This window comes from Leopardus geoffroyi, chromosome A2 (genome assembly GCF_018350155.1).
Source record: "Leopardus geoffroyi isolate Oge1 chromosome A2, O.geoffroyi_Oge1_pat1.0, whole genome shotgun sequence".
Lineage (NCBI taxonomy): Eukaryota > Metazoa > Chordata > Mammalia > Carnivora > Felidae > Leopardus > Leopardus geoffroyi.
Window position 1 is genome coordinate 7,099,614 of NC_059331.1, and position 14,611 is coordinate 7,114,224.

General features: G+C 41.2%; 1 protein-coding gene across 1 annotated transcript; it reads right to left on the minus strand.

Moving 5' to 3' along the window:
* Nucleotides 1-486: 486 nt before the first annotated feature.
* On the minus strand, nt 487-4,744 carry LOC123604893 (putative gustatory receptor clone PTE01). The gene is made up of 3 exons (XM_045491046.1): nt 4,669-4,744; nt 1,725-1,728; nt 487-1,429 (listed from the first exon to the last, which is right to left on the minus strand). Exons 1-3 carry the CDS (start codon nt 4,742-4,744, stop codon nt 487-489), a joined length of 1,023 nt encoding a protein of 340 aa, XP_045347002.1.
* Between the last annotated feature and the right edge of the window lie 9,867 nt (nt 4,745-14,611).

Here is a 14,611-nt window from a genome sequence, read left to right on the forward strand (position 1 = left end):
CAGGCACTCCACAGTATGAGGATTTTTAAAAGGCTTATCAGATACTCCAAATAGGAAGCCAAGATTACGGACCAGTGACATACATTCTCTCACATAACATGGATAAATAGATTTGACCAAAGCCAAACTTTTATGGATAATAGACATGATGGTGAAAATGGCTGAGAATTGTGTATCTATTTGAAAATGGAGTTGTGAATTTCTACAGGAAGCTCGGGTCATAGGTGACAAATCAGAAGATTCCATAGGTATAAAGAGATTCAACTGTGCAGTGATATTGGGATACATAGCGTCCTGGAATACTCCCATAATTCCATCAAAAGGGTGCCAAGATAAGCAATATTTAGAAATGACAAATCAAGAGGAATGGACCATAACCTACAAAAAATGTGACCAAAGAGGCATGCTTGCCAATTCCATATGTTTGGTTTGGCAATCATTTCTGATCAATAGGCACACACACAAAAAAAAGCCCAAGTATTAAGACTAGGCTGTTCTGTTAAGGAGCCTCTGCAAGGCCCTCTTGATGTCCCTGTTCCTCAGGCTGTAGATGAAGGGATTCAGCATGGGAGCAACCACAGCATACATCATGGAGGCCACTGCATCCTTCCTGGGAGAATGTGAGACAGTCGATCCCAGGTACACCCCAAGACCTGTTCCATAAAATAAGCAAACAACTGACAGGTGAGAGCCACAGGTGGAGAAGGCTTTGTACTTCCCACCTGTTGATGGGACTCTCAGAACGGAGGAAAGAATTCGTGTATAAGAGAAAAGGATCCCTGAGACTGGAATACCACCAAAGATGGCACCAATAAAATACATGAATATTTTATTGGTGGAAGTATCATTACACGAAAGCTTGAGGAGTTGAGGAGGGTCACAGAAGAAATGGGGAATTTCCACGTTTGTACAGAAGGTAAGTTGTGACACAATGAGGCATTGCAGCTGAGAGTCCAGAAGGCTGATCAAAAAAGACACCAGAATCAGCAGGCGACAGAGGCGGGGGTTCATGATGACTGGGTAGTACAGAGGATAGCAAATAGCTACAAATCGATCATAGGCCATCACGGTTAAGAGTACACTGTCCAAACAGCCAAAAAGATAAAAAAAAGACAATTGAATCAGGCAGCCCACATGGGAGATCACTCGGTTATGAGTCTGAATGTCCAAAATCACCTTCGGGACTGTGGTAGATGTGAAACCGATGTCAGCCACGGACAGGATGGAAAGGAAGACGTACATGGGAGTGTGGAGGTGGGAGTCAGAGCTGACAGCCAGGATGATGAGCAGATTCCCTAGCATGGTGACCAGATACATGGACAGGAACAGGCTGAAGGTTAGAGGCTGCCGTTCTGGATCATCTGAGAACCCCAGGAGGAGGAACTCCAACACATCTGTTAGATTATCTGGTTCCACAGAGCAGAGACAGCTTTTGGAAAATAAATGAGAGTTTACATAACAGAAACAAGTATACAGGAATCCATCAGTGTGGCTATCCTTTGGATGCATGCAATTCACAAATAAAGTATTCACACTTGAGGCGAATTTAGCAACATTTCTCAGTTGTGACAACATATTCTTCCTACAACTCTTTTCTCATTGTCTTTTGCTCCATTCACCTGTTTCTATGTGCACCCACTTTGGAAAGATGGAGCTAAAGAAATTAGAGATGCCAAGGATACTTACAGATTTAAAATTCCATAAACACACTAACATATCAGTACCCTCCTGAAAGGAAACCAAAGGAATAAGAAATGTCATTCTCCCTTAAAAGATTGTTCTAATCGGGGCGCCTGGGTGGCACAGTCGGTTAAGCATCAGACTTCAGCCAGGTCACGATCTCGTGGTCCGTGAGTTCGAGCCCCGCATCAGGCTCTGGGCTGATGGCTCAGAGCCTGGAGCCTGTTTCCGATTCTGTGTCTCCCTCTCTCTTTGCCCCTCCCCCGTTCATGCTCTGTCTCTCTCTGTCCCAAAAATAAATAAACGTTGAAAAAAAAAAAAAGATTGTTCTAATCTAAGGGCACTAATTAGCAGTCAAAAGTACTTTATTTCATCTAAATGCAGAGAAATTACAAGCACCCTAAAGAACTATATAATTAAGTGTCTGACTCCATTTTTTGTGGTGATATTTGACTGCAAACGGTGGTTAAGGCTCTCTTTACCCCATCTGCCCAACACCTGGGCTAGCTGATAAAAAAAAAACCCGGGTCCTTTGGGCGCCTGGGTGGCTCAGTTGGTTAAGCGTCCGACTTCGGCTCAGGTCATGATCTCACAGTCCGTGAGTTCGAGCCCCTTGTTGGGCTCTGTGCTGACACTGCAGAGCCTGGAGCCTGTTTCAGATTCTGTGTCTCCCTCTCTCTCTCTGACCCTCCCTCACTCATGCTCTGTCTGTCTCAAAAATAAATAAACGTTAAAAAAATTAAAAAAACAAACAAACCCGGGCCCTCCAGTTATAAGTAAGTTCTGAGGATGTGATGTACAGCATGGTAACTATGGTTAATAATACCGTGTTTCATATTTGAAAGCTGTTAAGAGTAGATCTTAAAAGTTCTCATTACAAGAAAAAAAATTTGCAGGGCACCTGGGTGGCTCAGTTGGCTGAGCACCCAACCCTTAATTTCGGCTCAGGTCATGATCCCAGAGTCATGGGATCAAGCTCTGTGCTGAGTTAGAGCCTGTTTAAGATCCTTTCTCTCCCTCCGCCCCTCCCCTGCCTGCCTGCTCTCTCTCTCAAAAAAAATTGGAACTATGTATGGTGATGGAGGTTAACTAGACCATGGTGATCATTTTGTAATATGTATAAATTTTGAATCATTATGTTGTATACTTGACCCTAATAAAATGTTATATGTCAATTTATCTCAAAAAACAAATAACAAAAAAAGCAAGCCAGGCAGCCTAGGTTCTCCCTCCTTTGGAGACAGTGAAACATTCAAACCTCACAAGCACATAGGCAGGAATTCTCTCTCTCTGAACTCACACCATAGCCACAATACAAAATCGAAGCCAATCACTTTCCTTGAACTTTTGTACCATTTCATTTTTTTTTAATTTACATCCAAATTAGTTAGCATATAGCGCAACAGTGATTTCAGGAGTAGATTCCTTAGTGCCCCTGACCCATTTAGCCCATCCTCCCTCCCACAACCCCTCTAGTAACCCTCCATATTTATGAGTTTGTTCTCCATATTTATGAGTCTCTTCTGTTTTGTCCCCCTCCCTGTTTTTAGATTATTTTTGTTTCCCTTCCCTTATGTTCATCTGTTTTGTCTCTTAAAGTCCTCATATGAGTAAAGTCATATGATTTTTGTCTTTCTCTGACTAATTTCTTTTTTTTTTTTTTTTTTGTTTTCAACGTTTATTTATTTTGGGGACAGAGAGAGACAGAGCATGAACCGGGGAGGGGCAGAGAGAGAGGGAGACACAGAATCGGAAACAGGCTCCAGGCTCCGAGCCATCAGCCCAGAGCCTGATGCGGGGCTCGAACTCACGGACCGCGAGATCGTGACCTGGCTGAAGTCGGACGCTTAACCGACTGCGCCACCCAGGCGCCCCTTCTCTGACTAATTTCACTTAGCATAATACCCTCCAGTTCCATCCACGTAGTTGCAAACGGCAAGATTTCATTCTTTTTGATTGCCGAGTAATACTCCATTGTGTATATATATATATATATATATATATATACCATCTTGTGCCATTTCAGACCAGTTTAGAAAGCCTGCTATGCTTTCCCTAAAAGGAGATCTTTATGAAGAATAAAATGTTTTATAACCTCTTGTATGTGTGGCATTATCAGCCTCAACATCCAAGCCAAATTTTGAATAGGAGTCATTCCTATTTCTGCAGTGTCCTATTGATGCAGTGACTAAGGCATGAGGCAGTGACCACCACCAGTCTAGGTCTTTCTTCTCTTGGTCTGGCTTGCTCACTGGCTCTGCTGCCTCATGGCAAGCATGCACTCTGGACTGTGCTGCACTGTGATGCATTTCTTGAGCCCTTCCAGTCCTTTCTTATAGACCCAAATGACCTAATTTAGAAGTGTCAATAATCACTTGGTTGTTAGAGACAAGAGTATGGGATGGGGTCTTTTTCTTTTCACATTTATCTTTGTGAGGGGAGCTAGCACAAGTGGGGGAGGGGTAGAGAGAGGGGGACAGAGGATCTGAAGCATGCTCTGTGCTGACAGGCTGACAACAGTGAACCTGATGTGGGGCTCGAACTCACCAAGCACAAAATCATGACCTGAGTCTAAGTCGGATGGACGCTCAACTGACTGAATCACCCAGGTGCCCCAGGATTGGGTCTTTTCTTAATGTGGCCCTGGGTCTTGTGTCTTGGCCCAGACCTATCCATGTCTTAGAATGAAGCTGTGACTGACACTAGGGTTGAGGAAAGGCTCTTACCCTGACTGTTGTGTGTTTCAAACCAGCATTGGCCTCTATGGGTGCTCAAGGGAAAGAGTACACCCTGTGCATGATCTAGGTCCATTGGGTGGTTGCACATGGAAGTGTCATTGGAGAGATAGAGAGGGAAAGAGAGACAGAGGGAGGGAAATAAAGGAAGAAGGGGAGAGGGGAGAGGAAGGAAGGAGAAGGAGAAGAAAAGCCGTTATCGTGTGTCATATGAGGTCTGCACTCCTAAAAACAGGCTTGGACCTTTCAATACCTCTGCTGTTCCTGTTGCCCATGCCTTTGTCACAACAAAGATCCAGACCCTCAGGGTTATAGGGAGAAACATCCATAGCATCCCTGTAGCACAGTGAAGAGGTTAGTGTAGACCTGTCTTAGGCATGGGGTATATAAACCCTATAAAACAACCATCATCATGGAAGAGGCCCCTCATCATGAAGATCCTGTCTTGAGGCTCTCTGGAGAAAGAAATTTACAAATATGAGCAGGATGGAGAGGACCTCCTTTGAAATATATACAGTGTTTAAAAATAAAGAAAAAAAAGAAGAGAAAGAAAGAAACTTGCCTATGGGGAAGGAGACAAAAAATAGAACAGGTATACAATTTGATCCAATTAGAAATCTGAAATGTCCTAAACTACTTTATAGAACAAAAAATAAAAAGGTGCTGATTGGCTTTGCATCTCTTCACACAGGTTCTGAATTAACTTTAATATCTGCTGAAATGCACCAGTTGGCAATCTTCATGTTCTCAATCAATACAGGGGTTCAGGTTACAGTCATTTCTTGGGATCCCATTAAATTTAAACAACGTACCCTCTAGAATCTTAGGGAGGAGGTTCTTGAACATAAGAACAGTGAAAAAACATGTATGCTTCACCTTCACCGTTAAAACTATTGCCTTGCCCTCAAAGATCCCACAATGGGCATGAACACTCTGACCCTATGAGTAGTAAACTAAAATTGAATTAAGTCTTTGGCACTATATAGGAAACCCACGCACTTTTTCAACTCCTCCAATTCTCCATTATTTTACACAGAATACTTTCCCCCCACACTAAGCAATTCTCTACAAGAGCTGAATGTCCTACAGTTTAACCCAGTTCTGACACTATCTGCCTGGAGTGTCAGATCCCAGAGGATAAGGGCTCAGTCTCACAAGACTGCTCCCACCCCACTTCAGATGCCAGTCGCGAGTAGTATGTCCGTCATGTTCTGGCCAATTTCTGTCTGATTTGGCCACAAACCAGGGGTTCCCATGGCCCCTTCCTCAGGGTTTGGTTAATTTGATTTGTCACTCTGGAAGAGTGCTTGGAGGAAACCACTGAATCTCATTCATTTGTCATACAGGACATCCCTGGAAGAAAAGAAAACTTAGACAGGAAAGCCTCTAGTGTATGGAAGCCATATTGATTACATTGTCTTCCTGTGAACTAACAAAGGGTAATCAATATTATATATATGTATATATAATATACATAATACATATACATACACATACACTGTGCTAACCACAGTGTACATGCTGAGGAATGAATGAGGCTCAGTTGTTTCCTGCTGACATTCTGCCTGGAGTGACCTAGAAAGAAAAAGGAAAGGCAGGTTGAGATGTTGGTTGGTTTTTGTTTGTTTGTTTGTTTGTTTGTTTGTTTGTTTGTTTTAATATTTTACTTCACCAACTATGTCAAAAAATATTATAATTTCACCAATAAACAACATTGAGATATTTTACAATCTTTTTTGAACATCTTCAAAATCTGGTATCTTGTATGGGCAGAACATGTCAGTTTGGACCACTCACATTTCAAGGGCTCACAAGCCACATGAAACTAAATTGTACGGAAAGACATTGCCCACACCCTGTGCCTTGTGAATAGAGTCTTGATACTCGGATCCAAACCTGACTTCACCCCCTTTGACCCCAGGACTTGGTGAAAATAAATAAGAATGCTGTGCTCTGTTCCTCAATTGTGCACCTGTGTTTTGGGAAGGATTATGTACATGAAAATAAAAAGCTGTATAGCACAAAGTTCAGAGCCTGGCACATGGAGACTCTCAATAAAGTGTTGTAGAATGGCTACTCTCCTCATCACCATCATGATTACCATCATCACATTCATGATCCTTTTGGAGTGCTCAGGGAACAATTTGGAGACATCCATTTCTTGCTCTCATGTGAGTGTGGCATATGGAAGCTAGAAATGGTGTTGGAGGACAGCAGAATTCTGAATGAGATTCTGAAATTCCCAACAGGAAAAAGAACATCAACTTCATAGGCCTCTGAGCTGAAACTTTGCAATGGCTGTCCTCCCATCTGGCCAGCCCCAGCTTGTCTTGCTGAGGAGGAAACAGTTCCCAGCAGTCCCTCTTCCACCCACCATCTTCCTGGACACTCACTGGTCTGTGCTATACCTCTGCCGGGTCATGACATAGGAGTTTGGATCCATCCTCCCCTCCTGCCTGGTAAGTGATGATGGCTGAGGTTTTGTGCTCAGGACTGGCAGGAAGACAGCCTCAGGCATGAATCTTGTTCTGCAGATGATGACTCTTGGAGGAGAAGACACAGTATGAATCCTAATGGAATTGCCATCCAGAAAGGCTGGAGGCACTGGCTAATTATTTACTCCTGTATGACCTTGAGAGCTCAATGCACAGAGCTCATAATTAGCAAAATTGGTCCATGCTATCCCACTCTCTGAGGACTTCCTAATAACAGAAGAATAAAATGAGAAAAGTGACTGTAGTTAGAAGGGTCTAGGCCCTTCTTCCTCTCTGGAGAAAGCTCATCTGTCTGTACACTTTCCTTCTGACTTCTAATTTCAAGGATCTTAATATAAAATACAGACTCTTTTTTTTTTTTTCAATTTAATGTATGGCTTTTTGACTTTGATATCTACAAATCGATTATGTCAGTCATGTAAATTAGGGAGAATTTGGTTTTCTACAACAAGAATCAGAGGCTATTTCCATCTTCTAAGTTAAAATTTATGTTCCTAAGAGGAACTTCCTTTTTCCCGTTTTTAGGGGGTTTTGTTCCCTTATTTAAATGACAGCCCAAGTTCTAATTTTTCTGTTTCTTTGATGTATGTTGACGTATTAAGTACTATTAATTTTTATATGTTTATTTATAACTTGCTACTTCTCTTAAACAAGACTATCTAACAAGACTGCAATGAGTGTGCCAGCTAGAGTTACAGTCCCCTCAAAGTTTGACTGGGAGAAAACCTATTTCCAAGCGCACTCACATAGCTGTTGGAAGGATGGACTCCCTGTGGGTTGTTGGCCAGAGGTATTCTTCAGTTCTCTGCCACATGGTTCTTTCATGGGGAAGCAACATAGCAGCTGGCTTCCATCAGGATAAGCAGGCAGGTGACAAGGAAACTACAGACAGGAAGTTGAAAGCCAGAGTCTTTTTGTACCCCAGTCTCAGAAGTGACATCCCATCAGTGTTGCCATGTTGTGTTGGTTGGAAGCAAGTCACTAGGCCCAGGACACACTTAAGGGGATAAGTCTCCACATTGGTATAAATCCAGGAGGTGGAGGTCTTTGGGAATATATGAGAATCTACCTACCATGCAGGTCTCACCCTTTTTCAGGACATTGGTCTTAAACACCACAAGACTCTGAAGATGTCTCTCTGCTTCCCAACACAGCCCACAACCCATAACACCAAAAGACTCTCAACAAAATTCCTCTGCAAAAGATCTGACATGTGAGCAGAAATGGCCACTGATTTGGTATTTCTGCAGACCCCACCATGTTGCTTCAGGACATGAAGCTAATATAGTTTCTCTTCTACACCAGGGTCCCTCCATTGACATCACACCAAGCTGGGCCGTTCTGTGCTCAAATTTAACAAACGCCCCCAGTAGTTTCTGATTTCTGCACATTGAGAAGAATTCATTTGCCCTCGAATGTATTTTCTTTACATTACTTTGTGTTCACAAATCCTAACATTTAAATAAATGGCCTGTTGAGGGGCGCCTGGGTGGCTCAGTCGGTTAAGCGTCCGACTTCAGCTCAGGTCATGACCTCGAAGTTTGTGAGTTCAAGCCCTGCGTCAGGCTCTGTGCTGACAGCTCAGAGCCTGGAGCCTGCTTCAGATTCTGTGTCTCCTTCTCTCTCTGCCCCTTCCCCGCTTGTGCTCTCTCTCTGTCTCTCAAAAATAAGTAAATGTAAAAAAAATATTTGTTTTAAATAAATGGCCTGTTGGTTTTTTTCTGGGTGACAAAATAAATTGTGTGAAAATATTGGTCCCTCACAACCTGCCACAGCCTATCATGTGTTTCTCCTGGTTCAGAGGACTCTGGATGAGTAACTCAGAGAATGGCTTATCATTAACTGATGCAAAGAAAAATCAATTAATCCAAGATGGTGAAGAAGCAACCCTGGCCTCTGCCACACCCACCCGAGAGATCAATAATTAACCACCCATGAGCAAAAACAGCTCTGGAAGAGCTCAGGAGTCTACTTAAGAATCTTCAGCAAACAGTGACTAACCACACAAAAGGGAATAACCTGAGAATAAGGTTAACGCAAGAATAACTACACAAAAGGGAAGAAAGAATAGCTTCATTTTGCCTGCATCATTCCATCCCTCAGCTAGCACTGCTCAGCACCAAGAGGGTATTCATCAGCTAGAAGAGCTCCTCTCAAAAGGAAAGGGAGAGTAGGAGGAGTGACCAGTTTGCCCAGAGGTATACCCCACCAAGAGAATGGCAAAGCTTGTACATATAGACGCAGCTAGAAACAAGGAAGAAGTGTAAGCACTACCAATATCAACCACAAGCAGGTATGGTAAGGACATAAAAATAGACACAGAAACCAATAGTACAGACTCAACAGCCCGGAAGTAACCCCCTGCATATATAGTCAACTAATATTTAACAAGAGAACCAAGAACACTCAATGGGGAAAGGATATTCTTTTCAAAAAATAGTGTTGGGAAGGGGCATCTGGGTGGCTTAGTTGATTCACTCTTGATTTCAGCTCATGTTTTGCAAGATGGAGCCCCGTGTTGGGATCTGCACTGAAAGCATAGAGCCTGCTTGGGATTCTCTCTGCCTCTCTCTCTGCCCCTACCCAACTTACACTCTGTCTCCAAAAAAAAAAAAAAAAAAAAAAAAAAAGTTTGGAAAACTAAATTACGACATGCAGAGGAATAAAATTGGACCCTTATCTTACACTACTCACAAAAACGAACTTGAAATGGGTTAAAGATTTAAACGGAGGACCTGAAAACATAAAACTCCTAGAAGAAAACATAGGGGAAAAAACTCCTTCACATTGGTCTGGCAGCAATTTCCTAAACAGGACACCAAAAGCACAAGCAACAAAAGCAAAAATAAATAAGTGGGACTACATCAAAGTAAAAAGCTTCTGCACAGCAAAGGAAACAACAAATGCAAAAGCAACCACGGAATGGGAAAATGAGAGGACATATTTGGAAATCATATATCTGATAAAGAGTTAATATCCAAAATATATAAAGAACTCACACAACTCAAGGACTAATAATAATAATAATAATAATAATAATAAATGGGCAGAAGAACTAAGCAAGCAGTTTTCTAAAAGTAGACTAACAAATAACCAATGGGTGCATGAAAGTGCTTGACATCACTCATCATTAGGGAAATGCAAATTGAAACCACAATGAGATATCAACTCAGACCTGTTAAAATTACTGTCTTCACACATAGACCAATGGAATAGAATAGAAACCCCAGAACTAGACCCACAAATGTATGGCCAACTCATCTTTGACAAAGCAGGAAAGAACATCCAATGGAAAAAAGACAGTCTCTTTAACAAATGGTGCTGGGAGAACTGGACAGCAACATGCAGAAGGTTGAAACTAGACCACTTTCTCAGACCATTCACAAAAATAAACTCAAAATGGATAAAGGACCTGAATGTGAGACAGGAAACCATCAAAACCCTAGAGGAGAAAGCAGGAAAAGACCTCTCTGACCTCAGCCGTAGCAATCTCTTACTCGACACATCCCCAAAGGTAAGGGAATTAAAAGCAAAAATGAATTACTGGGACCTTATGAAGATAAAAAGCTTCTGCACAGCAAAGGAAACAACCAACAAAACTAAAAGGCAACCAACAGAATGGGAAAAGATATTTGCAAATGACATATCGACAAAGGGCTAGTATCCAAAATCTATAAAGAGCTCACCAAACTCCACACCCAAAAAACAAATAACCCAGTGAAGAAATGGTCAGAAGACATGAATAGACACTTCTCTAAAGAAGACATCCGGATGGCCAACAGGCACATGAAAAGATGCTCAACGTCGCTCCTCATCAGGGAAACAAAAATCAAAACCACACTCAGATATCACCTCACGCCAGTCAGAGTGGCCAAAATGAACATATCAGGATGCTGGAGAGGATGTGGAGAAGCGGGAACCCTCTTGCACTGTTGGTGGGAATGCAAATTGGTGCAGCCGCTCTGGAAAGCAGTGTGGAAGTTCCTCAGAAAATTAAAAATAGACCTACCCTATGACGCAGCAATAGCACTGCTAGGAATTTACCCAAGGGATACAGGAGTACTGATGCTTAGGGGCACTTGTACCCCAATGTTTACAGCAGCACTCTCAACAATAGCCAAATTATGGAAAGAGCCTAAATGTCCATCAACTGATGAATGGATAAAGAAATTGTGGTTTATATACACAATGGAGTACTACATGGCAATGAGAAAGAAAGAAATATGGCCCTTTGTAGCCACGTGGATGGAACTGGAGAGTGTGATGCTAAGTGAAATAAGCCATACAGAGAAAGACAGACACCATATGGTTTCACTCTTATGTGGATCCTGAGAAACTTAACAGGAACCCATGGGGGAGGGGGAGGAAAAAAGAAAAAAGAAAAAAAAAAAAAGAGGTTAGAGTGGGAGAGAGCCAAAGCATAAGAAACTCTTAAAAACTGAGAACAAACTGAGGGTTGATGGGGGGTGGGAGGGAGGAGAGTGTGGGTGATGGGTATTGAGGAGGGCACCTTTTGGGATGAGCACTGGGTGTTGTATGGAAACCAATTTGACAATAAATTTCATATATTGAAAAAAAAATACTGTCTTCAAAGACACTATAACAAATGTTGGCAAAAGTAGAGAAAAGGGAACCCATGTGCACTTTTGTGGGAATGTTCATCAGTACAAACACGATGGAAACGGCATGTGGATGTCTCAAAGTATTGAAAATAGAACTAGCATATGATCCAGCAACCCCACTTCCAGGTATATATTCAAAAGAAATTAAAACAGGATCTCGAAGAGATATCTGTGCTCCCATGTTCATTGCAGCACTATTCACATTAGCCAAAATACAAAAATAATCTAAATGTCCTTCAACAGACAAACAGATAAAGAAGATGCAATATGTATCCATACACACAAAAGAGAATATTAGTCAGCAAAAAGAAAGAAGTAAATTTGGGGTGCCTGGGCGGCTCAGGGGGTTAAGTATCCAACTCCTGATCTTGGCTCAGGTCATGATCTCATGGTTCGAGTGTTCAAGCCCTGTGTTGGGCTCTGCAATGACAGCATGGAGCCTGCTTGGGATTCTCTCTCTCTCTTCCTCTTTCTCTGCCCCTTCCCTGCTCACTTGCTCTCTCTCTTGCTCTCTCAAAAATAAATAAATAAACATTTTTTAAAAAGAAAGAAACAAGCAAATTCTGCCATTTGCAACATAGATGGACCTTGAGGACATGATGCTAAGTGAAATAAGTCAGAGAAAGACAAATACTGCATACTATCTCTTATACGTGGAATCTAAAACAACCAAACTCAAACAAACAAAAAGTAAAAAACTGGTTACCAGGGGATAGAGGGTAGGGAAAATAGGGATATGTTGGTCAAAGGGCACAAACTTTCAGCTATCAGATAAATTCTGAGGATCTAATGTACAGCATGATGACTGTACTATATCATATACTTGGAAGTTGCTGAGAGAGTAGATCTTAAATGTTCTCACCACAAAAAAGAAATGGTACTTATGTGAAATATGGAATTGTTAACTAACTCTGTGGTTGTAAATCACTTTGCAATATATCAGTGTATCAAATCAATACACTGTACATTTTAAACTTACACAATGTTGTATGTCAATTATATCTCAGTAGAGTTGAAAAAAAGAAATATATCAACCTTAGGATATAATGATGATAATGATATCTATATTTATTTATTTCTTACCATGAGCATATTGTGTTTTTATTTTTACTTTTTTTTTAATTATTTCGTTAATGTCTATTTATTTTTGAGAGAGAGAGAGACAAATGTATGAGTTGGGGAGGAACAGAGAGAAAGGGAGACACAGAATGCGAAGCAAGCTCCAGGCTCTGAGCTGTCAGCACAGAGCCCGATGTGGGGCTTGAACTCATAGACTGCAAGATCATGACCTGAGCCGAAGTCGGACACTTAACCGACTGAGCCACCCAGGTGCCCCCCCCCTTTTGTTTTCCTGCTGTCTTTTTAATCCTAGAGTGCTTTCAGCTAAATATTATTTAAAATGAAGGATTAGAGACCATGAAAGTTATAAAAATATATCCCAGTGCACTCAGCTAACGAGTTAGCTGATGGTGAAGCCAGAGCTGATGTTACAAGTCAAATTTTGGCCTACAAAGCCTGTATGTTGGAACTATACACTGGCCTGTCAATATACTACAACAATTTGCCCTATCGATCCCTTACTATATCCTAAATTGTGTTCTATCATTACATTTGATGATATCTTCTCAACCAGCCTCTCATTTAGATGCTCTTACTATCATAACTCTACAGATAAGAAATTAAATAGAAATATGTTATGTATCATACTCAAAGTCACACTGTTTGTAACATCAAGTTACTTATAAATTACTGGAATGTTTATTTAAATTAACTTCCTTAATGTTATAATAAGGATTACCATAAACCATCTGACTGGTCCATGGCACAATTATATATAATTATTGCATGGCCTCAGAGGATAAACACTGTTGCACTTAATTTGCTGCTGAGGATTCTGAGGCTCAGAAAAGAACTTTGACTTACTAATTTGCAAATTTTTGAGCCAATACCAGGCCATGGAGTATTTTCCTATCCCACATTTTTTTCTATTATCTGTGTTTCCTATTCTTTTTTGGGTTTTGGGGTTGGGGTGTTTTTTTTTTTATGTGTATTTATTTTTGAGAGAGATACAGAGTGTGAGCGTGGGAGGGGGAGGGGCAGAGAGAGAGGGAGATACAGAATGCAAAGCAGGCCCCAGGCTCCAGGCTGTCAGCACAGAGCCTGATGCAGGGCTCAAACTCATGAACAAGATCTTGACCTGAGCCGAAGTCAGACACTCAGCTGACTGAACCACCCAGTCTCCTTCTGTGTTTCCTATTCTAATCAAGTGTTGTCACACCACATTTACATGGCTGTATGAATCTTCCAGTCTTTTCCCATGCTTAGCACTCTTCTAAATCTAAACCTAAGAACAAACAAACAAAACCAAAGTGCTGCCACTGGGTAGAGTCTACCATCTGACAAAAAAGGCAGCATCACTTTCCCCCTTACCAAGGTTCTTTGGCTATCACTTAGGTCTGCATAAATGGATAGGCAAATATAGAAATGTGGTAATTTTTCTTGGATGGTAACTTCCCGCTAACTGTTTTGGCTTCATCATCTGTCAATTTCATGCCTTTCTCCAATATCAAGTTCCTTATCCATGTAGTTGGTAGATGATTTACCATAGAGGTAAAAGACAGGGTAAATTAAAGTAACTTTTGGACAGGTTTTCAGAGAACCAAGATTACTACCAATAAACTACGTATGACATTTCTAAGGAAAGATGGATACCAAATGGAGCCCAAAGACTGATTTATCAATGACAGAAGACAAGACGGTAAGGCAACAAAGTGAAGTCCTAAACAGGCTGTTTGTTACCAGACAAAGAAAAGAGTTCACCTTTGCTGACAAAATAAACCTCTGCTGCTGAGTGTTTTTTAAAAAGGAGGACAAAGTGCAATTTATTTATGATGAAATTTGTGACTTTATAATCCTCAGACACCATTAGAGCCACTCATCTACTGGAAATATGATTCTAGGACTTACATCTCAGTTGTACATTCCTAAATCTATATTTAAAACCACCTTTATTTTATGAGCTCATTATGCAATATTCCAACTGCACACAACTTATTACACACCTTTCTCCTGTTATAAT

Bases quoted from the DNA above. Each gene is read 5' to 3' on its own strand.
- LOC123604893 (XM_045491046.1), bottom strand. From the start codon at position 4,744: ATGGATGTTTCTCCCTATAACCCTGAGGGTCTGGATCTTTGTTGTGAC.